This window comes from Accipiter gentilis, chromosome 5 (genome assembly GCF_929443795.1).
Source record: "Accipiter gentilis chromosome 5, bAccGen1.1, whole genome shotgun sequence".
Lineage (NCBI taxonomy): Eukaryota > Metazoa > Chordata > Aves > Accipitriformes > Accipitridae > Astur > Astur gentilis.
The window spans coordinates 31,045,381-31,061,789 of NC_064884.1; the positions used below are offsets into that span (position 1 = coordinate 31,045,381).

Genomic DNA, 16,409 nt, shown 5'->3' on the forward strand with positions numbered 1-16,409 from the left:
TGCAGCAAGTGCATTACTGCTGTTTGTTCGCTCTTAGTTCCATCTACCCGAGAATAAAGGAGTACTTTGTTTAATGAGTTGCATTTGACAAACACTCAGTAAGGGAAAGCAAAGAGATTATGCGGAAAAACACACGGAGGCTCTTAGTCCTAAATACATAATGATATCCAGGTTCTATGATGAAAACTGTGAACAGTGATTAAAAGGAGTAAACTCTTGAGAATCCAGAAACTCTGTAGTCTTATGGATTTGGGGAGGGGGATGAGGGGTGAGGGTAGAATTCATTTAAGTTTAACTGAGAGCCAAGGCCAGAGGGTTTTGTTGTTTGTCGGTTGTTGGGTTTTTTTTTCATCACAGATAATCTTATTAAGAGTTTAAATTTCCTAGCAAAGAACTATGCAATTTATTTTAATTTGTAATTGGAACAGCAGGACATTTCTATTCAACTACAGGTTTTGCTTATCTCTTCTTGAGAGCCTTAGCTTTCTGTAGGTCATCCCGTAACTTGTTACCTTTGTATAAGTCTGTATAAAAAGAGCGAAGGAATAAAGTTACTAATAACGCTTATATGGTAACTGCAGCACATCAGAGAAGTGGCCTTAAGTTGGTGTGTGAAGTCAAGAAGTTAGCAAAGTCTTGCTGATTGCAGCAGGGAGATACCCATAAGTTCTGTACCTGACTTTTGAGTTCCTGTGATCCTGTTTGTGAGCCTAGTGTGAATAGAGTTAAGTTATTACAAAGCTGTTCTTACACAGGGATTAGATTATTGCTGTTAGTGCAGTTGCACAGTTATTTTCTGCTCGAAGTGAACCAAAATGAAACCCTCGCATCGGAACAAGATTGGTATGAGATACACTTAACATTTGTCTGTAATAGATAGAATGTTGGTACTGAACACTTGGTTGGTGAAAGTGCTGGCTTAGAACTATCTTAGTAGGATCTCAAGCAGGCTGTTTTAATGAACCTGTAATATGTTCTGCTTAGGTTTCCGTTTCCGTTTCCTGTGAGTAAATTACAGCTTGAAAAAGGGTATGTGGGTTTGCTTTTAATAAAGCCCTGTTGCAAGATATGTGTATCGCCTATCATGAGACCTTTATTGTCAACAATTAATAAAATTGTCTCATTGAAGCTTATTCTGATTTAGAGTGTTGATTTTATCAGCGAGGCAGCAGACTTCTCTGAATTAAATTGTACTGTCATGTGTTCCTCCTACCCTACCAGAACATAAACCTTCATTGTACAGATACACTAAAGCAGCAAGGGGTGAATAATTGCTGTACTATTGACAGTTCAGGATATATCAGTTGAATAATTTTCATATTCATTATTTTGTAAGAATTGAGTATTATTTTGTAAATATTTCTAACATACTTGATGGTGAAAAAAGTGTTACTAATAAAATTATCAGCAAATTAACTTGTGTATTTTAAGTGCTCTTGTGTATTCTATTGACTTTCATAATTCTACTCTCTATTTTATGTGTATTAAAAAGGTTAAGGAAAAATAGCATGTATAATATTAAAGGAGTGGCCAATTACAAGTGAAAAGCATTCTGCTGTATCTGTTGCTATAGTAACCAGGCAGCTTTCCTGGGGTCCAAAGAAAACAGCATCTATAAAGGAACAAATGCTGAGAAGTGCTGTGTTTTGTTTCAGAAGCAGAAATTACTGCCCACTGGCTTTGAGACTGCAAATTGAGCTGTTTTTCTCTTAAACTGTACACTGCATCTTGATTGTGTTCTTTTTTCTCTTTTCCTTCAGAAATTTTTGTTAAAGATACAGCTCCATCTCCCAAAGAGCCGTCATATCTCACTTACAAGCAGCTTTGCAAAATTGAGGCAACTAGGAGATCTGAAATGGTCTCTGGTGGTTTTCTTACCCCTAATTTTGTGGGGGAAATATCTTGTTTTATTTCTTGACAAAAATTTTGATAAACATATACATGTGTGAATAAGCCCTTAGTATTTCTGTATAAGGAGCTGGTTGGTCATGTGAAGTCTGTATTATTTGCCCTGTTCAAAAAGATAAACTTTTCTGACAGTCAGTGTGAACACAAGTTTTCACTGCATTCCTGTGGCCTTCCTGACAGGTAGCAGCAACGTGTGGCAAAGGTAGAAGCTATTAACACTTGAGAAATTCAGAAACTCCTTTGGAAAACACATTTATGGTGTTTCACTGCAGATTCCATATGTCAAGTTTTCTTTGTCACCCCATTTTTAAATAAGTTCTTGAGTCTTTACAGTTAAGTAATTTAAATATTTTTTTTCTGCCTTATTCTTAACTCTAGCTTTCAGAAAAGGTGGAAAAGTAGACAAAAAACACTGTGTGTAACATATACTTGAGATCAGCAGTGCTATTACTGGAAACTTGCTGTGGTTTTGTTTGTTTTTTTTTCATCAGCAGCATTAATCGGTATTTTCTTCCCTTTCTCTAGCCAGTGTTTTTGTTCAGCTTTGTATGTTCTGTCTATGTGAAAAACTTATGTTGTCTGAATTTCATAATTTCTGTTCTAAGCAAATACAGAACCTCTGCTGTTGAAGCAGTTGTACTGGATAGATGTACTTGACAGCTGAGCTGTTCCCACTGAAAGTACAGCATGGGTGGATGGCACCTTTGTGCCAGAAGAATATGTCCACATCAGAGGTTACTACAATTTAATTGATTTTAAAGAAACCCACAAACTTAGAGCAGGTTTAGTTAAAACAGTAGGAAAAAACCTCTTTTTTTTTTGAAGTACTCTCTTGCTATGGGTTTTCTCAAACAATTGGTACACTGAGAGTGTGCTTAGAACAGAAGCTGCTCTTTGGGCTGAGTGTATCTTTTATTTCAGTCATAACTAGCATGTCTTCAATTTAACACCACATAGAATCTGTTCTATGACCTTTTAAAAAGATAGATGATTGTCCATCGCATTAGCAGACTTTTTTAATAAGAGACCGAATATTTTTAACAGTCTGGCACTTAAAAATTTTGTAGTCATTCAGTACCAGTAGGTGTACAAATTTTCAGTGTGCTCCTCCATGAAATTTTTCATTTTTATTTTTGTTAATACCTAGTTTAGAAGATGAACTGCTTTGTTCAATGTTGTACAGAACTGGATTTTTAGCCCAGGCTGTATTTTTTAAATGCAGAATTCTGAATTCAGGACATTTCTGTATAATACAGTGTCTCTGTAATTGTGTGACGTATTTTGTGGGGTTTATATATATATATGTGTGCACTAAAGGGAGGATGTTATTTCATTCTCTTTTCAGACACAGGCAAAGTGACCGTTCTGTGAACCAAGCTCATTTTAGAACTATAAAAGAATAAAACAAGCTTGAAAAAAATCTTTGTAGAATCATTCAGATATAATTTTGGATGAACTGTGATACACAGTGTAAATACAAAGTTGTATGGTCACTTGAACTGAATGCAAACCTATTTCTACCTACCATTCCTTTAAAAAGACTAGAATTTTAAAATCTTTGTATGTTGAAATGTGATTCCTTGGCTTACAGTTTAGAAGAGCCCTAGAGCAACAGAAAACATATAGGGAATGGGTTTGATTTCTAATTATAATACCAATTTTCTCCAGCTGCCCTTCAGCCTGTATATTGAATATTGTCTAATTTGTATATCATGTCAGAATTGTCTTGTGGAAGGATCTAAAGTAAGTGCTAATTACTTTACAGATTACATGGAAGTTGTTCTAGATGGAGGAGGTGCCATGGGAAAAAAAAGTACTAAGTACTAATGGCATGTGAACTAATTGGAAATATGTAGATGACTAAGACTAAAATTCTGTAGGGCCTTGAAAGTTAAGCCAAATCTTTATATTCAGCTACTATGACATTAGTCACTACACAGCTATGTTACCTGTTACAATAACATCTTCCCGTGTTCTGCCTGTTTCCTCACCTCTAGCCAGTTAACTTAGAAATAATGTATCATCTCAGGAATCTGTCTACTCAAATTTATCTTTCTTTTCCATGTAGGTGGATGTGGCTGTGGTACATTTCACGCCATTGGTGCAACCAAAGATACAGCAGCCGTTTGAGCTAGTAGAAAAAGTGGTTAAAAGTGTTTTTCAGTTTAGAAGAAAATACTGCTTCCGTGGAATTGGGTAAGGATCTTTAATGAAAAATTCTCAGATAATGTTTTTGTACGTGTCAGCTACTAAATCAGTTGAGAAACACTTGTAGCTATGCATTTGATTTTATTCGTCCCATTTTAAATTTGTCATCATAGTTCATCAGATCTTTCTATTTCAGAGTGGTTTCTGGAGATAAAAGTATGAGATGAATCTTTTTCCACTGTAATTATATAATAATTACTGTGCCTTTTTGTTAGAGCAGTTGAAGTTGTTAAAATTACTGGGATAAATTGGTGATCTTTCCAACTGATTGTCTCAGAAACCAAAGAAAAAACCCAACTACAAAAACTACAGCATTTGTTAGTTGAGTTAAAAAATGAAAGTATCAAAATTCAGAACCAAAGATGGCAGTGTGAGGAGGGAGAACATCATCTGTGCGAAATTTTACTTATTTGGGGATAATGTCAAAAGGTCAAATTGTTGGTTTCGTACTTGCCCTTTTATGGAGTTCTTACTGACTCTTTAAAAGTCCCCATGTCTTACTGAGGGAATTTACTAGGTTCTCTAACTGATGCAAGAAACCTGCAGTCTGTTCACCAAGGATCCCATTAAAACTCCAGCATAGCCACATGTCTGACTTGGTATGGGAAAAACCCAGCATTCAGCACTGTAGAACTTGTGACAGAGCTGCTGTTAGGACTAGAGGCATGCTGCTGCAGCTTGGGCTAGCTGAATGTTGCTGGGCATGATTTTGGCCCTGATGCAGTCTAGAATTAGCGTGGATGCTTTTTATGGAACTACAAGCCCTACATGTCACTTTTAAAGGTGAACATAGAATTTTGCCTCCAGATTGTTTGGGTTTTTTTGCTTGAGGCAGTGAATCTAGTCATGTCAGGGATGCAGACACTGGATCTAAAATGAGTACCGATTTGTCTGTGTTAAGGTTTGAGTATGCATTTGGAGGTGGTTAGAAAATGAGGTATCCAAACTCTAGATTGATTTGTATTTGATTTACAGGGTGGTGTTTTGTTGGGAGGTTTTTTTGTGGAAGAACTGTTTCTGTTGACAGTGTAAGCAGAAGGCATGTGCAATCAACATATCTACATTACGTAGAATATTTTTTCCAAAGTTAAAAAAAAAACCAAAAACAAAAACCAAAAACAAACCAAAACACAAACCCCAAAACCCACAACTGTTGTGTAATCTCAAATTGCTAATAACTGCTCTACATTCTTTTGAGGCAAGGAGGGGGAATCTGAACTTTTGGACATCACATATCCCCTAGCAGCTTATCATACTTTAGCTGTAGAGTGCAGCTAAGAAACACAGTCCTCTTACTCTTTAGCTGACCTGAAAAAAATAGCAAATTTTGATGTATAATAAGGCTATTAAGTTCATTGTAAGGTATCTATCTGTCTCACATATACTGCATAAAAACCAGTTAATAGAATCAGTTTACATTTGTGTGTAAATTCTGGGATCTGAGACATATGGCAAATAAGATTAAGCCTAGTAAGTCCCTGAAGAAAAATATTGTGGTTTGAGTTGCTATTCATGGACAGTTATAGGATGGTTCATAGTCTGTATATAAAAGGCGATTAAACATTTTTGGCTCCAGGTATGTGTCTCAACTACCCAATCAAAGGAGAGAAAAACTTAAGGAGGGGTATAAAAATAAGGATGGATCCATTTTAACCTTGCTGACCTAGGTGCTGAACTACTGGGGACATTTTTTTACCAAGGCCTGGAGTAGCACATGCTTTAACCCAGGTTGTTCCCAGAAGTTCCAGCTTTTCTTGTCACTTTAAACCCTTTCTTAACTTTGTATTCCATCTGCCCACTAAGATGGAACTGTCACTTACACAGAGCCTTCTGACTAGCTTATCCAGCCAACCTGCAAAACACAGCTGGGGTGTTACTGTATTAGATGCACAGTATTTTTAGGTCTTATGTATGTATGACAGAGGCAGATCATTTGAAAATTGAGACATGCACATCAACCATGTGCAAATTTTCATTGTAGATTGAAAACTACTGCTAATAAGAGCTAGTCCTTTCAATAGTTTGCACTTTGTATGCATTTTTGTGAGACATTAGAAATCATTTGAACTCATACTATTCAGTAAAATTTGGGGAACTTGTGAGAGAGAGGTGCTAATGCATCTGGCTACAGAGTAAATTAACTGATATGACTGACTATGAACAGTGACAGAGCTGAAAACAAAATCTAGGGTTCCTAGCACATTCTTAAAGTTCTAAATACTAAAAAGCAAATGATAATTAAATACTCCTTTCCTCTTCTTGGTTTTTTTTCTGGCATTGGAATTATGGTATTAATGACAAGTTGATAATACCTTTCCCATTGGAATGAAACAGCCTGAAAGTCAGTCATATGGTTTGGATCTGATCTGCTTTGCACAGTTTAATCTGTTGCTGCTCTCTAAATATGAGGCTAATTCTAAGGCAGCTGTGTGACTGTATCCATACCCAAAGCTCTCTTTAATGTTAGCAAACATATATGCGTGTGTTTAATGTACAATGTATGTAAATGCTTTCCTATGTTGTCATAATTTGCAGAAAAAGGGCCCTTATATGTTTCCATTTGCTTAGATAATGTGCTATATTAAGAATGCCAGAGCTAAAATAATGACATATTTAATAGTAAACCTATATTAAGTATATTCCCAAGAGGATCCTGTTACTCTTACGGAAAACCGAATTGTTTGAATTTGTTTGTCTTCTCCCCAACATCTTTTAGGACCTTGTTCCCTGAAAGTGGACGTTTGAAAAGAACAGAAGAGCTGATGAAGACAGCAAATGTTGATCCAACTCTGCGTCCTTTTCAGCTCTCCATGTCACAGTTCAGAAATCTGTGCGATACATACAGGAAAATGTGTGATGAAGACCCAAGCCTTTTTGTGTACAATTACAGAGAAGAACTAAAGCAAAAGAAGATGAGGCCTTTACTTAAAAGTACCAGTCAGCTTGAACAGACTGAAGAGGAAAATCAGCTGTAATTGCAGCAGACTGATTTTTTTTTATTATTTTAATTAGTTTTAACTCCTTGATCTAGAGGTGTTGAGTCAGTAAAAGGAAGCTTATATATTCCTGCATCTGAGCAGGTATGGAAGAACTACTTTTGAGAAAGTGGTGGAGAGAGAGGGCTTTCCCATTTTATTTATTCATTCCATTCAGCTGCAGACAAAAGTGAAAAGACAGTCAAAGTTACAAGGTGCCTACAGGTTCTTTTTAATTCGGGGGAAGGGCTAGAATATATACCAAAACCGAGATATGTTGTAAGACAAGTAATTAAGTTGGGATAGTTCTGAAATAAGAGTTTTGTATGAAAAAAGTGAATTATTGAAACATAAGAAAAAATACTTTTCATACTTCAGCATGTAAGATGGCATGTGGGTTTTTGTGCTCTTTTTATCCTGGAACATCCTACTGTGCAGAGTAATTTAAAAAACAAAAGCCAAAACTCTTGTATAAATATACTCAAGTGACTGGCTTAAAGGAGGATAAAGTGCACAGATTGCCTCAAGGTCTGCTAATACTCTTCTCATTTATGCAAAAGCAAAGAATTTGGGATTTAAAGCTCCAACTAGAGAAAAGCAGCATGATAAAAAGTAGAAACATGGTTAAGTACAATACTTATTTGTCCTTTACTGTACAGGCGGGTAGAGAAAATAAAAAATACAGTCAAATAAAAGATTACAGGCCAAGCTTTGTTTTTGTATATTTACACATATGTATAAAGTATAAACAGCATCTTGAAACTTACAAAAATGAAATTTCTGCACTATTGTGCACTAAAACACATTAAAATAACTTAATTCTGCTTTAAATAAAGCAAAAATGAAAACCAAAGAAATAAAATGCCCAAGGTATTGAAAAATTCATTTTGCAATGCTACTTTCCATTGTAATCCCCTCTGCCACTCACTAGCACCTTTTCCATGTCACTTAAAATACTAATGAGGCCATCCTTCCCCTCCCCAAGAACACTACATCATCTTAATAATGGCTTGAATGGGATTGAACTAATTTACAGACCTTGGCCAACTTAATCTATTTTTGATCCACAATAAATTAAAATAACTTAACAATCCTTTACAGCTGGTTTTTGTGGAAAAAAATGTATTAGTGCACAAAATCGGGTAGTAGTTTTCCTGCAGCCTCCATGAATGTACTAGTTTTAAAGCAAAATAAGTTTGTTGAATTTTATGTGGACTTCAAATGAATATTTTAAATACAGTGCTTACAAAGCTAGGAATTCCCATGCCTTTCCACAGCTTCATAAAAGCAGTCCTCATTAACTACAGATGTCAAACTCTGGACGCTAAATTCTCTCTCTAAAATAGAGTTCAGATCTAGGTTTGCAGCATCAGAGTGACTGTCAAGGGACTGGTGATGTTCTTGCATTGCCATTAAAGTTCCTCTATTACGCTTTGTACTGTTTACTTTTCTCTTCACTGGGCAGAAGTGGCCACGCACCAGCTTTGGATGCTCTCCTGTCTCAAAGCCATCTCCTTCCTCATTTTCAGCAGCCCGATCCCGTTCAGAGTCAGTACTCGGTTCCTCTGAAATCTTCAGCCGTTGGAACTGTATTTCAATGTCTTTCGTAGGGCTGCCCTTCTTTAGGCTTCGATAGTCATCGTCATCATCATCATCACTGAGAATATCAGATTCTTTGACGAGAACATTAGAAAAGTCAGATGCACAGCTCTGTACATGTTTATCGGGAGATGAATTTTTGGGCTCCTGTATGCTGTCAGTGGTGTGGCAGCTGCTGCTCTGAGTACTGCTGCTCAGACTGCATTCATCAGAGTCCTGGAAGGTGCCTTTCCCTGGGTCACCATTCCACTCGCTACTGGATGAATTCTTCAGTACCTTCAAGGACCTCGTGGAAGCTGTGCAGAGGAAAAAACGGTGGTTTTATTTTTTCAGAAAAACCTCAGCTAGTTATACTGTCTGTCTCAATAGCCCACTTACTTATCATTACAGTGTACATAGTCTCATTTGATAATCATCCCAGGTCTGATGTATCAGCATTCTGATACCAACAGTGCAATCCCATGTCAAGAGTTTTCATTCCACCAACCCCAGGGCTATATGCTTGCCTTCGTGTGTAATATACACAAAATCCTCCAAAAATTGTAGTAATGATTCACACACATCCACAGGCACCTCAAACACTTGGATGGCCAGGTTCTAGGGGGTGGGAGTTGAACTGTCCCAGTTCCTGTGATGTTAAGGGGATTTTACAGACAACTGATCAGACAGAGAATTTGAAATACTAGTAGCTACTCATTTAACTAAAACGTCTGAAGCCTGTACTTAATTAGGATATCTGCTGGGATGCAGATTTAGTGCACTGAAAGCAGCAAGAGCCCTGCCTTTTGCCAGCTGTTTTAGCTTCAAATGTTATTAGGGCTGAGTTACTAAAGGGAACCCAGAGGAAAGAGTACAAACGCTGCGTGCCAAAGGGAGTCTGCTTCTTTCCAGCAAAATTAATTTGGGCCTTATTAAGTCTTCCCTTAAGAGAGCTAATGACCCATCACTGGCAGGGAGGGGATGGCAAGCTTGCTTATCTCTCCTAGCCCCTGTCGTGTATTTAGTTGTGGAGAAACTCTACCACCTTCCTCAAAAAAATGGGATTTGTGGGTCTGGCACGTGACACAGTACAGTCATGGCAATTGCAAACCTTCTGCCAGTGCTGGAGTCCAGACTCCATTTTTCATTTTGAGAATGTGTTTCTTACCCAATTTGGCTGTTGCAGGTACACGGTTCTTGAGGGGGACAAAGCGATCTTTACATGTTTTCTCCAGCGGTAGCTCACATTTTATGTGACGTCTGAAATTCTCCCGCAAAATAGAACGGATCACCTTCACGATGTTAGTCTTGTTCTCACAGTCACTGTAAGTTTAGGAAAACACATAACCTAATTTTCCCCACCGAAGAAAGACACTATTGGGATAAAATCTGCCCACCTCCTTTCTGCTGATTTGCTTTAATGCAGTGGGGTTTTTTCAGTAGCTTGCTTTAGTAGTGGTTTTGCAGCTAACATCTTTATGTCTTTGTTAGGCATTTCACACGCTCTGTGTTTTGAGATCTTGGTTACTTCCCCTTAGGAAAACAGCCTGAAAGGTAACTTCTGTACCAAGGGATCACCCCTTAAGTGGTCTTTATCACAAAGTAATTTCTGCTAACCAACTGAGACTCTGATAAAATCAGTTACTTTGCCCATATCATATAGAAACTTATGATCATATGTCTGTGCAGATTTCTGATGTTGGATCACTGTGCCAAATTCACTCCGGTTTCAAATTGTTATACTTTATGCAGCTAAACACTGGCATAGTGCCTGGATTCAAAGAGTGAGACCGCATTAGAAGTGCTGACGCGAAGGTCACGCAGGGGAAAATCTTTTATTTTTTTAATTCCATTAATGTGATTTGTCAAATACAACCTCCATGTAAAGCTTACCTGCTGCACAACTGAAAAATTGTTTCTGGCCTGCCTTCTAGTTCTGACTTTGTGTGAATCAGTTCCCAGATACAGCTGTTTTCTGTTCCTGTGCATAGAAGGAAACTTCATTTTAGTATACACTTCACAAAACCTTTGGCATTAGAAAGAGCAGTGAAGAGCTCCTCCGCTCCTGAAGGCAGTGTTAACATAGCCATGGGTGGGTCCACAGAAGATCTCACCCAAGACAGAACTCAAAGGAAAGTCCCCTGAACAATCCTGTTGCAGCAGCCTAGTGCTGCCTTTGCTAACTTCTCTCTTGGAGAGTTCCTTTCCCGCATTCTTATTGCTTCTCACTGCCTTTAAAAGGCGTTCTCCCAGGTGCACAAAGCATTTATTTGCTCTGGACACCTAGTGACGCTTTACGGAAGATACAGAACTGGATAGGATCATAAAGATCAGCTCAAAGGGAAAATAAAAACACAGCCCTCTACTACCACAATTTACACAGTCAACTTTCCCACATTTGGAAAAATGTAAGGGACAGCACACACACAGCATAAGGGTGTCACCAGGATGTCAACCATGCTAAATCACCTTCCTGTTCGTGGTATCTTTTCATTGGGGATTTCCATTCTGTCATGCCTTCACATCGTCTTGTATCTTCCTGAACTCATGGAATAAGCCAACATACCAAATAAAGTCTGTTAATATCTCAAGCCTGTACCCCTGAGTGTAGAGAAAACAGCAGATACTATTTTCTCCACACCTGCCTGTTTCCATAGGCTCCACAAAGACATGTCGAAGAAGCAGTATTACAAAATCCCAGAAAAGCATTCAATCCTAAAGTATTCAGTGCAAGGGAATTACCTGCTGTGTTCCCCAGACGAACTTGAAGAGCAGATAAAGGAATCAGCCAACGAAATTTAAACGGATCCAAGTCACCATAGTTATGTGCAGCACGAACATTAGTAGGCTGCAAAAAGAAAAACAACAAGGATATTTCTAAGTAGTAAAATACGTTGGGGTTTTTTGTGTTACTCTTAAAAGACCTGCCTCTGAAGAGAAACTAAATTCATTAGACTTTTTCCTTCAGTACCCTACTATGTGCTTGTAAATGTGATTGAAATGGTGATAGACACAACCTTTGGCATTTCAACTTTTGAAAGCACTTGTTTTTAATGGATAAAAATAATACTTTGCATATAAGTACTACTAGGGAACAAGTTTCCCATGAAGGAACCCGCAGACTGCTGATTAGCAGAATACATTAATCACGTAGCTGCTGCTGCTACTTGTGGTGCCCCTCTGTCTGTTAGGACAAGCAAGCGTGGTGCAGCACTTCACCACTGGTACTCACGATATACAACGCACTACTTGACTTCAGCATTCCAGTTTTGTAAATGGGGACAGAGGAGGTTATAATGCCCCTTTTCCTCTCCTTCCAGGGTGACCAAGGGTCTATAAACACAGGTCTTTAACCTACACACTACATTAAGGTAGGCCATCGTAAATGCCATCTGGAAGAATTAATGATTCTTACATAGTAATGTTTCATATTCCACCTGATGGAACTAACATGGGGCTCGCTTAGAGAAGATGGTGCTGCTTACTAAGTAACAAAAAAAAAATTTATTGCTACACAGATACTGAGCACTTGTTTTAGCTGTGACAGCTAGGATTCCAGCCTAGTGAGGGAAGGTGGCATTTCACCACAGTCACTCCCCCTTCAACACCAGTATTGTCCACCTCACACTGCAGTAGGATCCTGTGTATGAACACCCACCACGTCCACTGATACCAGACTTACCATTTTCTTTTTCAGTTTGTAGTTCTCCTTATACACCAGTATTACAGCCCTCTTAAAAACTGAAAAAGAAAGAAAAAAAAAAAGGAAAACTGTTAATTAAGGTGTACTATTCAATGAAAATATTATCTTGGAGAAGCTGATTATTGTAGACATGTGAATGTGAAGGATGAGATAAGCAAACTGATTGAAAAGCACCTGCCCTGTATTAAGATGACAACTGGGGTTTTCATCCTATTCTTTTTCATGCAATGGCACTATTTTTTCCTCAGATTTTGTTCTGAACATTTAGGATTAAGCCATTCTACACATTTATTCTGAAACTAGCAATAACCTGCTCCTTTAAGTCTTCACATAAACAAATACAGCACACATAGGTTAGATGTAAAGGTTCAGATTTTCTTTTTGTAATCAGTGGACATTTTCAAGTGCAGTGAAGGGCCTTTAGCAAGAGAGTGCTGTGAAAAAGGACGCAAAGTCTGCTCTTCCTGCAGTTCAGCACTTGTTTAGTTGGAAGTTTGAACATCTCGATTCCTACTTTTCCATCTGCTGGAATTCTCTTGCTTCCACAACATCCAGCTGGAGTGGCTCACTAACATTATCTAATCTTTCAGCCTCCAGGGAGGCAGAGACATGTTCTCTCTCATCTGTGAGGAAGAACAGAAACACGGGGGCCTTGAAGCTGCAGGTGAACTAAGGGATGACTCTGCAGAGCAGTCCTGGATCCCAGATCGGACTCTAGGGCAGTATAGCTCTATCCCAGCTCGTGCATCCATGTTTCCTTCCAGTGGAAGAGGAGAAAGGGGCAATGGTATGCAGTTGAGTCTCATCCCTACGTGAAACCAGGACGTGGCCATAGTGAGTACAGCATTAACCCCAGAGCTTGGCAGTTTCCTTCAGTTCCACATATTGGGTGCATTTTCTAAGCTACCCACATAGGGTTCGAAGTGAGAATAAAATTCGGTTTCCCAAGGGGCAGACGAGCAGTCTAAGCTAATCATCAGGCAGGAGTCCTTTCATTCACACATGTCCTGCTGGGAAGCATCTGGCATACACAGATCGGAGAAGCTCATCCAAGGAACCTGGCAGGTAGTTCCTGTTTGTTCTTCTGCTGGAAGCATCCCTTCCTTCCCCTAACCTGTCATGCTTCCCAGGGAAGAAGTGCACGGCAGCCCTGAGAAAGAGAAACTTGTCTCTCATCAGCCTGGAGTTGTTCTGTAGGTGTTTATCCAATGACGTTTTAAAGAAATATTTTTTAAAGAAATGGACAAAGTGCCTAAGATGTTTCACTGGAAGATTTCATTACTTAGCTAATTATGAAATTATTAATTGTATATATACTATTAAATAAAACTCTTGTTTGTATGCTCTCATTTCCACATCTGTTTTTCAGGTTCAAATAATCTGGATGGGGATTTTGATGCAGTAGCTGTAAAGCAGAATTTAGCCTGAATTCACAAGAGTAGAATAAATCATGATTTTCCTACTAGCCTCCTTTGAAAGCTTGGTTTAGCAGATTGTTCTAAAGAGAATATTGCCTCTTGAAAATCACTGATTCCCATAGTTTACATACAGGCAGGAGAGCAGCTGAGGTTGGCTCACTGAGCAAACAGCAACAGCAAACAAACAAATGGAAACTTTCCTCATATTGGGAAATACAGCTATGTGTTTTTTCAGATGTAAGTCTACCCTAGATATCACATGGCTACAGGGAAAGGAGATGGTGGCTTTCATCTTGTGAGAAGATTTAATGTGGTATTCTTTAGATTTGAAAGAGCCCGGAGTCATTAAGGAAGAAACTTACCAAACACTGTAAGTTCAAGGTCTTTTCTTGCTTTGCCCAGCGATGGGAAAGGATTCAGCCAGGAAACTGTAGAGTGCATCAGAAGTTCTCCCATTGAGAGCTCTGTCACCTGTATTAAATTATAACAGTAGATAATATAAATAATATAAATATACGCATCAGTGCTGCGATCCACATATGTAAAATGTTAATGAGTACACATCAATAACTTTAAGGATCTATATTTTCTGTATTTACTCTATGTACAGAGAGAAAGGCAGAGGGATCTGCACAGTGGCAGGAGAAGTGTGAGTAATCTCCTTTTTAAAATAGGTAACAACTATAAAAAGTAATAGCCCCTAAGTTATGGAAGCTGGATAGAAGTTCTTGCTATTAATAACTTAGAAGAATATTAAGTTGATCTGATGATCTGTCACTTACATATAGCCAATTGTGAACTGGCTGATTTATTAGCTGTATCTTTAATTTCTATAGAATAATTAGTATTAATGACACTGGCAGAATTAATGGAGGTCTTGTACTCTGAGGCTGCTTTCTTCTGTGGGACACAACGTAACACTATGATGAATCTCCCAGGCTGTCAAGTTTTCTTTCCCCATAAATGATGGGAAACCAGGTAGCCAATGGGGGTGATTTAGCTTTTACTAAGAGGCATTTCTCATATCTGATCTTCACCTTTATGGATTTGATCTGCTTAGTAATCAGTTGATGTAAATAGCTAAGTTGAGACCTGGCTGCCCCAGTTCTGGGACATGTGTGCACACAGTCTAAGTAATGGGGTTTGTTCTGACAAATACCCATGGATGCCTCAGCCTTGTAAGTGTAGAGAATGAGAATAGCAGACCTTAATGTGATATCCCTCAAATTGCCATTTTCATTTATACGGGTGACAAAATATCTTAAGAACTCTAAGCATAAAATCTGAATGCCTTGGGGCATGGATAATCTCTGCAGCACTTGAGAAGAGGAGGATTTTTTCCTACTGAGAATTATGTCTACTCCTGCTTGCAATTCCTGTCAGTCCAGAAAGCGGCTGTGGCAGCTGTCTGAAAATTTTACCGTAACCTACTGACAAAAAGAAACTTGACAGGCAGATGTGAAATGGAAGTCAAAATATTAAAGGAGAAAGGAGGAATTCCAGCACAAGTAAGTTCCCCCAATTACCTCAGGAAGAGAGAAAGCACCCAATGGCAAGCAGGATAATGCTTCAGGAGTGAATAAAACATGTCGTTCTTTCTCTTACCTCCTTCTCTGTTCCACTTTGGTCTGCAACCAGTTGGTCAAATACAGTGCCATAATCTTCATATATCTTCTGCATCTCATTGATGTGACTTGCTACTTTTTCCATTGCCTTCAGCGCTTCTATAAGGTTTAAAAATTTCATAGACAGCTATGTAATTCAATTGTATCTTCTAAAGATGACATTTTTTATTGAATTCCACTTGAGGCAGGCAAAATGATGCAGTGTTCAAGGTTTGGTAAATAGAATTCTAGCTTCGTATCAGTGCTTTCTCATAGCAATAGTAGAGGTATGCTTCCTGATCAGAGCAAGTGTAAAATGCTCATCTAGTGTCTTAAGTGCCTGAAAAGGCTGCAATAAGCATTCCAGTGATGACCCCCCCCAAATATATGAATGTTCCTATCAACAGGACAGTAAACTCGGTTGGGTTTTACATCTTGTATATATAGGGCCACTAGGATCTCTACAGTAATCTACACCCATACTAGGGTAAGTCATCTGAGGAGCTTTAATAGAAACAAATTGCATTTGGCTCACCACAGAATAGACAAAGAAAGACGGTGCTAGGTTGTACAAGTTCCTCATGGATTGTATCCATGAAATTAAATGCTGGTGACCAGGCTTTGTTTACATTTTGTTTTCTAGGCAAGAATGACACTAGATTTCATTAGACTTTTGTGTTAATTCAGAAAGGAGTTGGAGAAGGGCACTTAGCTTCCCCAGTCCTGCCAGCTCTTAACATGCAGCCTTTTAGCAGTTTGGCATCCATCCTGACCTGCAAGTAAGTCACCCCCAGCTTGGTTGTAAGGGCAAGGGGACAGTATTAAGTCAGTAACAGCCTCATGACTTTTTGCTGACAGTGTATTTTGCCTGAATCTATTTTGTTAAACTGACAATCAATCCATAAAATAAATCTCTAGACTTTTATCCACCAGGTGCTGACAGACCTGAACTGGCATTTGCCAGGGTGAAGTCCCAAGCATGTGAGCCTAGAAAAACAATCAACTCTAACATATA

General features: G+C 38.5%; 2 protein-coding genes across 5 annotated transcripts in view; one reads left to right on the top strand and one right to left on the bottom strand.

Annotated features, from left to right (window-relative positions):
- Positions 1 to 7,772, top strand: part of TFB1M (transcription factor B1, mitochondrial) — a 29,113-nt gene extending 21,341 nt beyond the window's left edge. For all 3 annotated transcript variants that reach the window (XM_049801212.1, XM_049801214.1, XM_049801213.1), the window contains exons 7-8: positions 3,977 to 4,104; positions 6,833 to 7,772. In XM_049801212.1, coding sequence (XP_049657169.1) covers positions 3,977 to 4,104; positions 6,833 to 7,091 — 387 coding nt within the window. In that variant the 3' untranslated portion in view covers positions 7,092 to 7,772. The remainder of the gene's footprint in view (positions 1 to 3,976; positions 4,105 to 6,832) is intronic.
- Positions 7,773 to 7,782: 10 nt separating this feature from the next.
- Positions 7,783 to 16,409, bottom strand: part of TIAM2 (TIAM Rac1 associated GEF 2) — a 117,383-nt gene continuing 108,756 nt past the window's right edge. For both annotated transcript variants that reach the window (XM_049801203.1, XM_049801204.1), the window contains 7 exons: positions 15,396 to 15,514; positions 14,153 to 14,261; positions 12,352 to 12,410; positions 11,412 to 11,517; positions 10,563 to 10,650; positions 9,838 to 9,992; positions 7,783 to 8,986 (listed from right to left, as the gene is read on the bottom strand). In XM_049801203.1, coding sequence (XP_049657160.1) covers positions 8,343 to 8,986; positions 9,838 to 9,992; positions 10,563 to 10,650; positions 11,412 to 11,517; positions 12,352 to 12,410; positions 14,153 to 14,261; positions 15,396 to 15,514 — 1,280 coding nt within the window. In that variant the 3' untranslated portion in view covers positions 7,783 to 8,342. The remainder of the gene's footprint in view (positions 8,987 to 9,837; positions 9,993 to 10,562; positions 10,651 to 11,411; positions 11,518 to 12,351; positions 12,411 to 14,152; positions 14,262 to 15,395; positions 15,515 to 16,409) is intronic.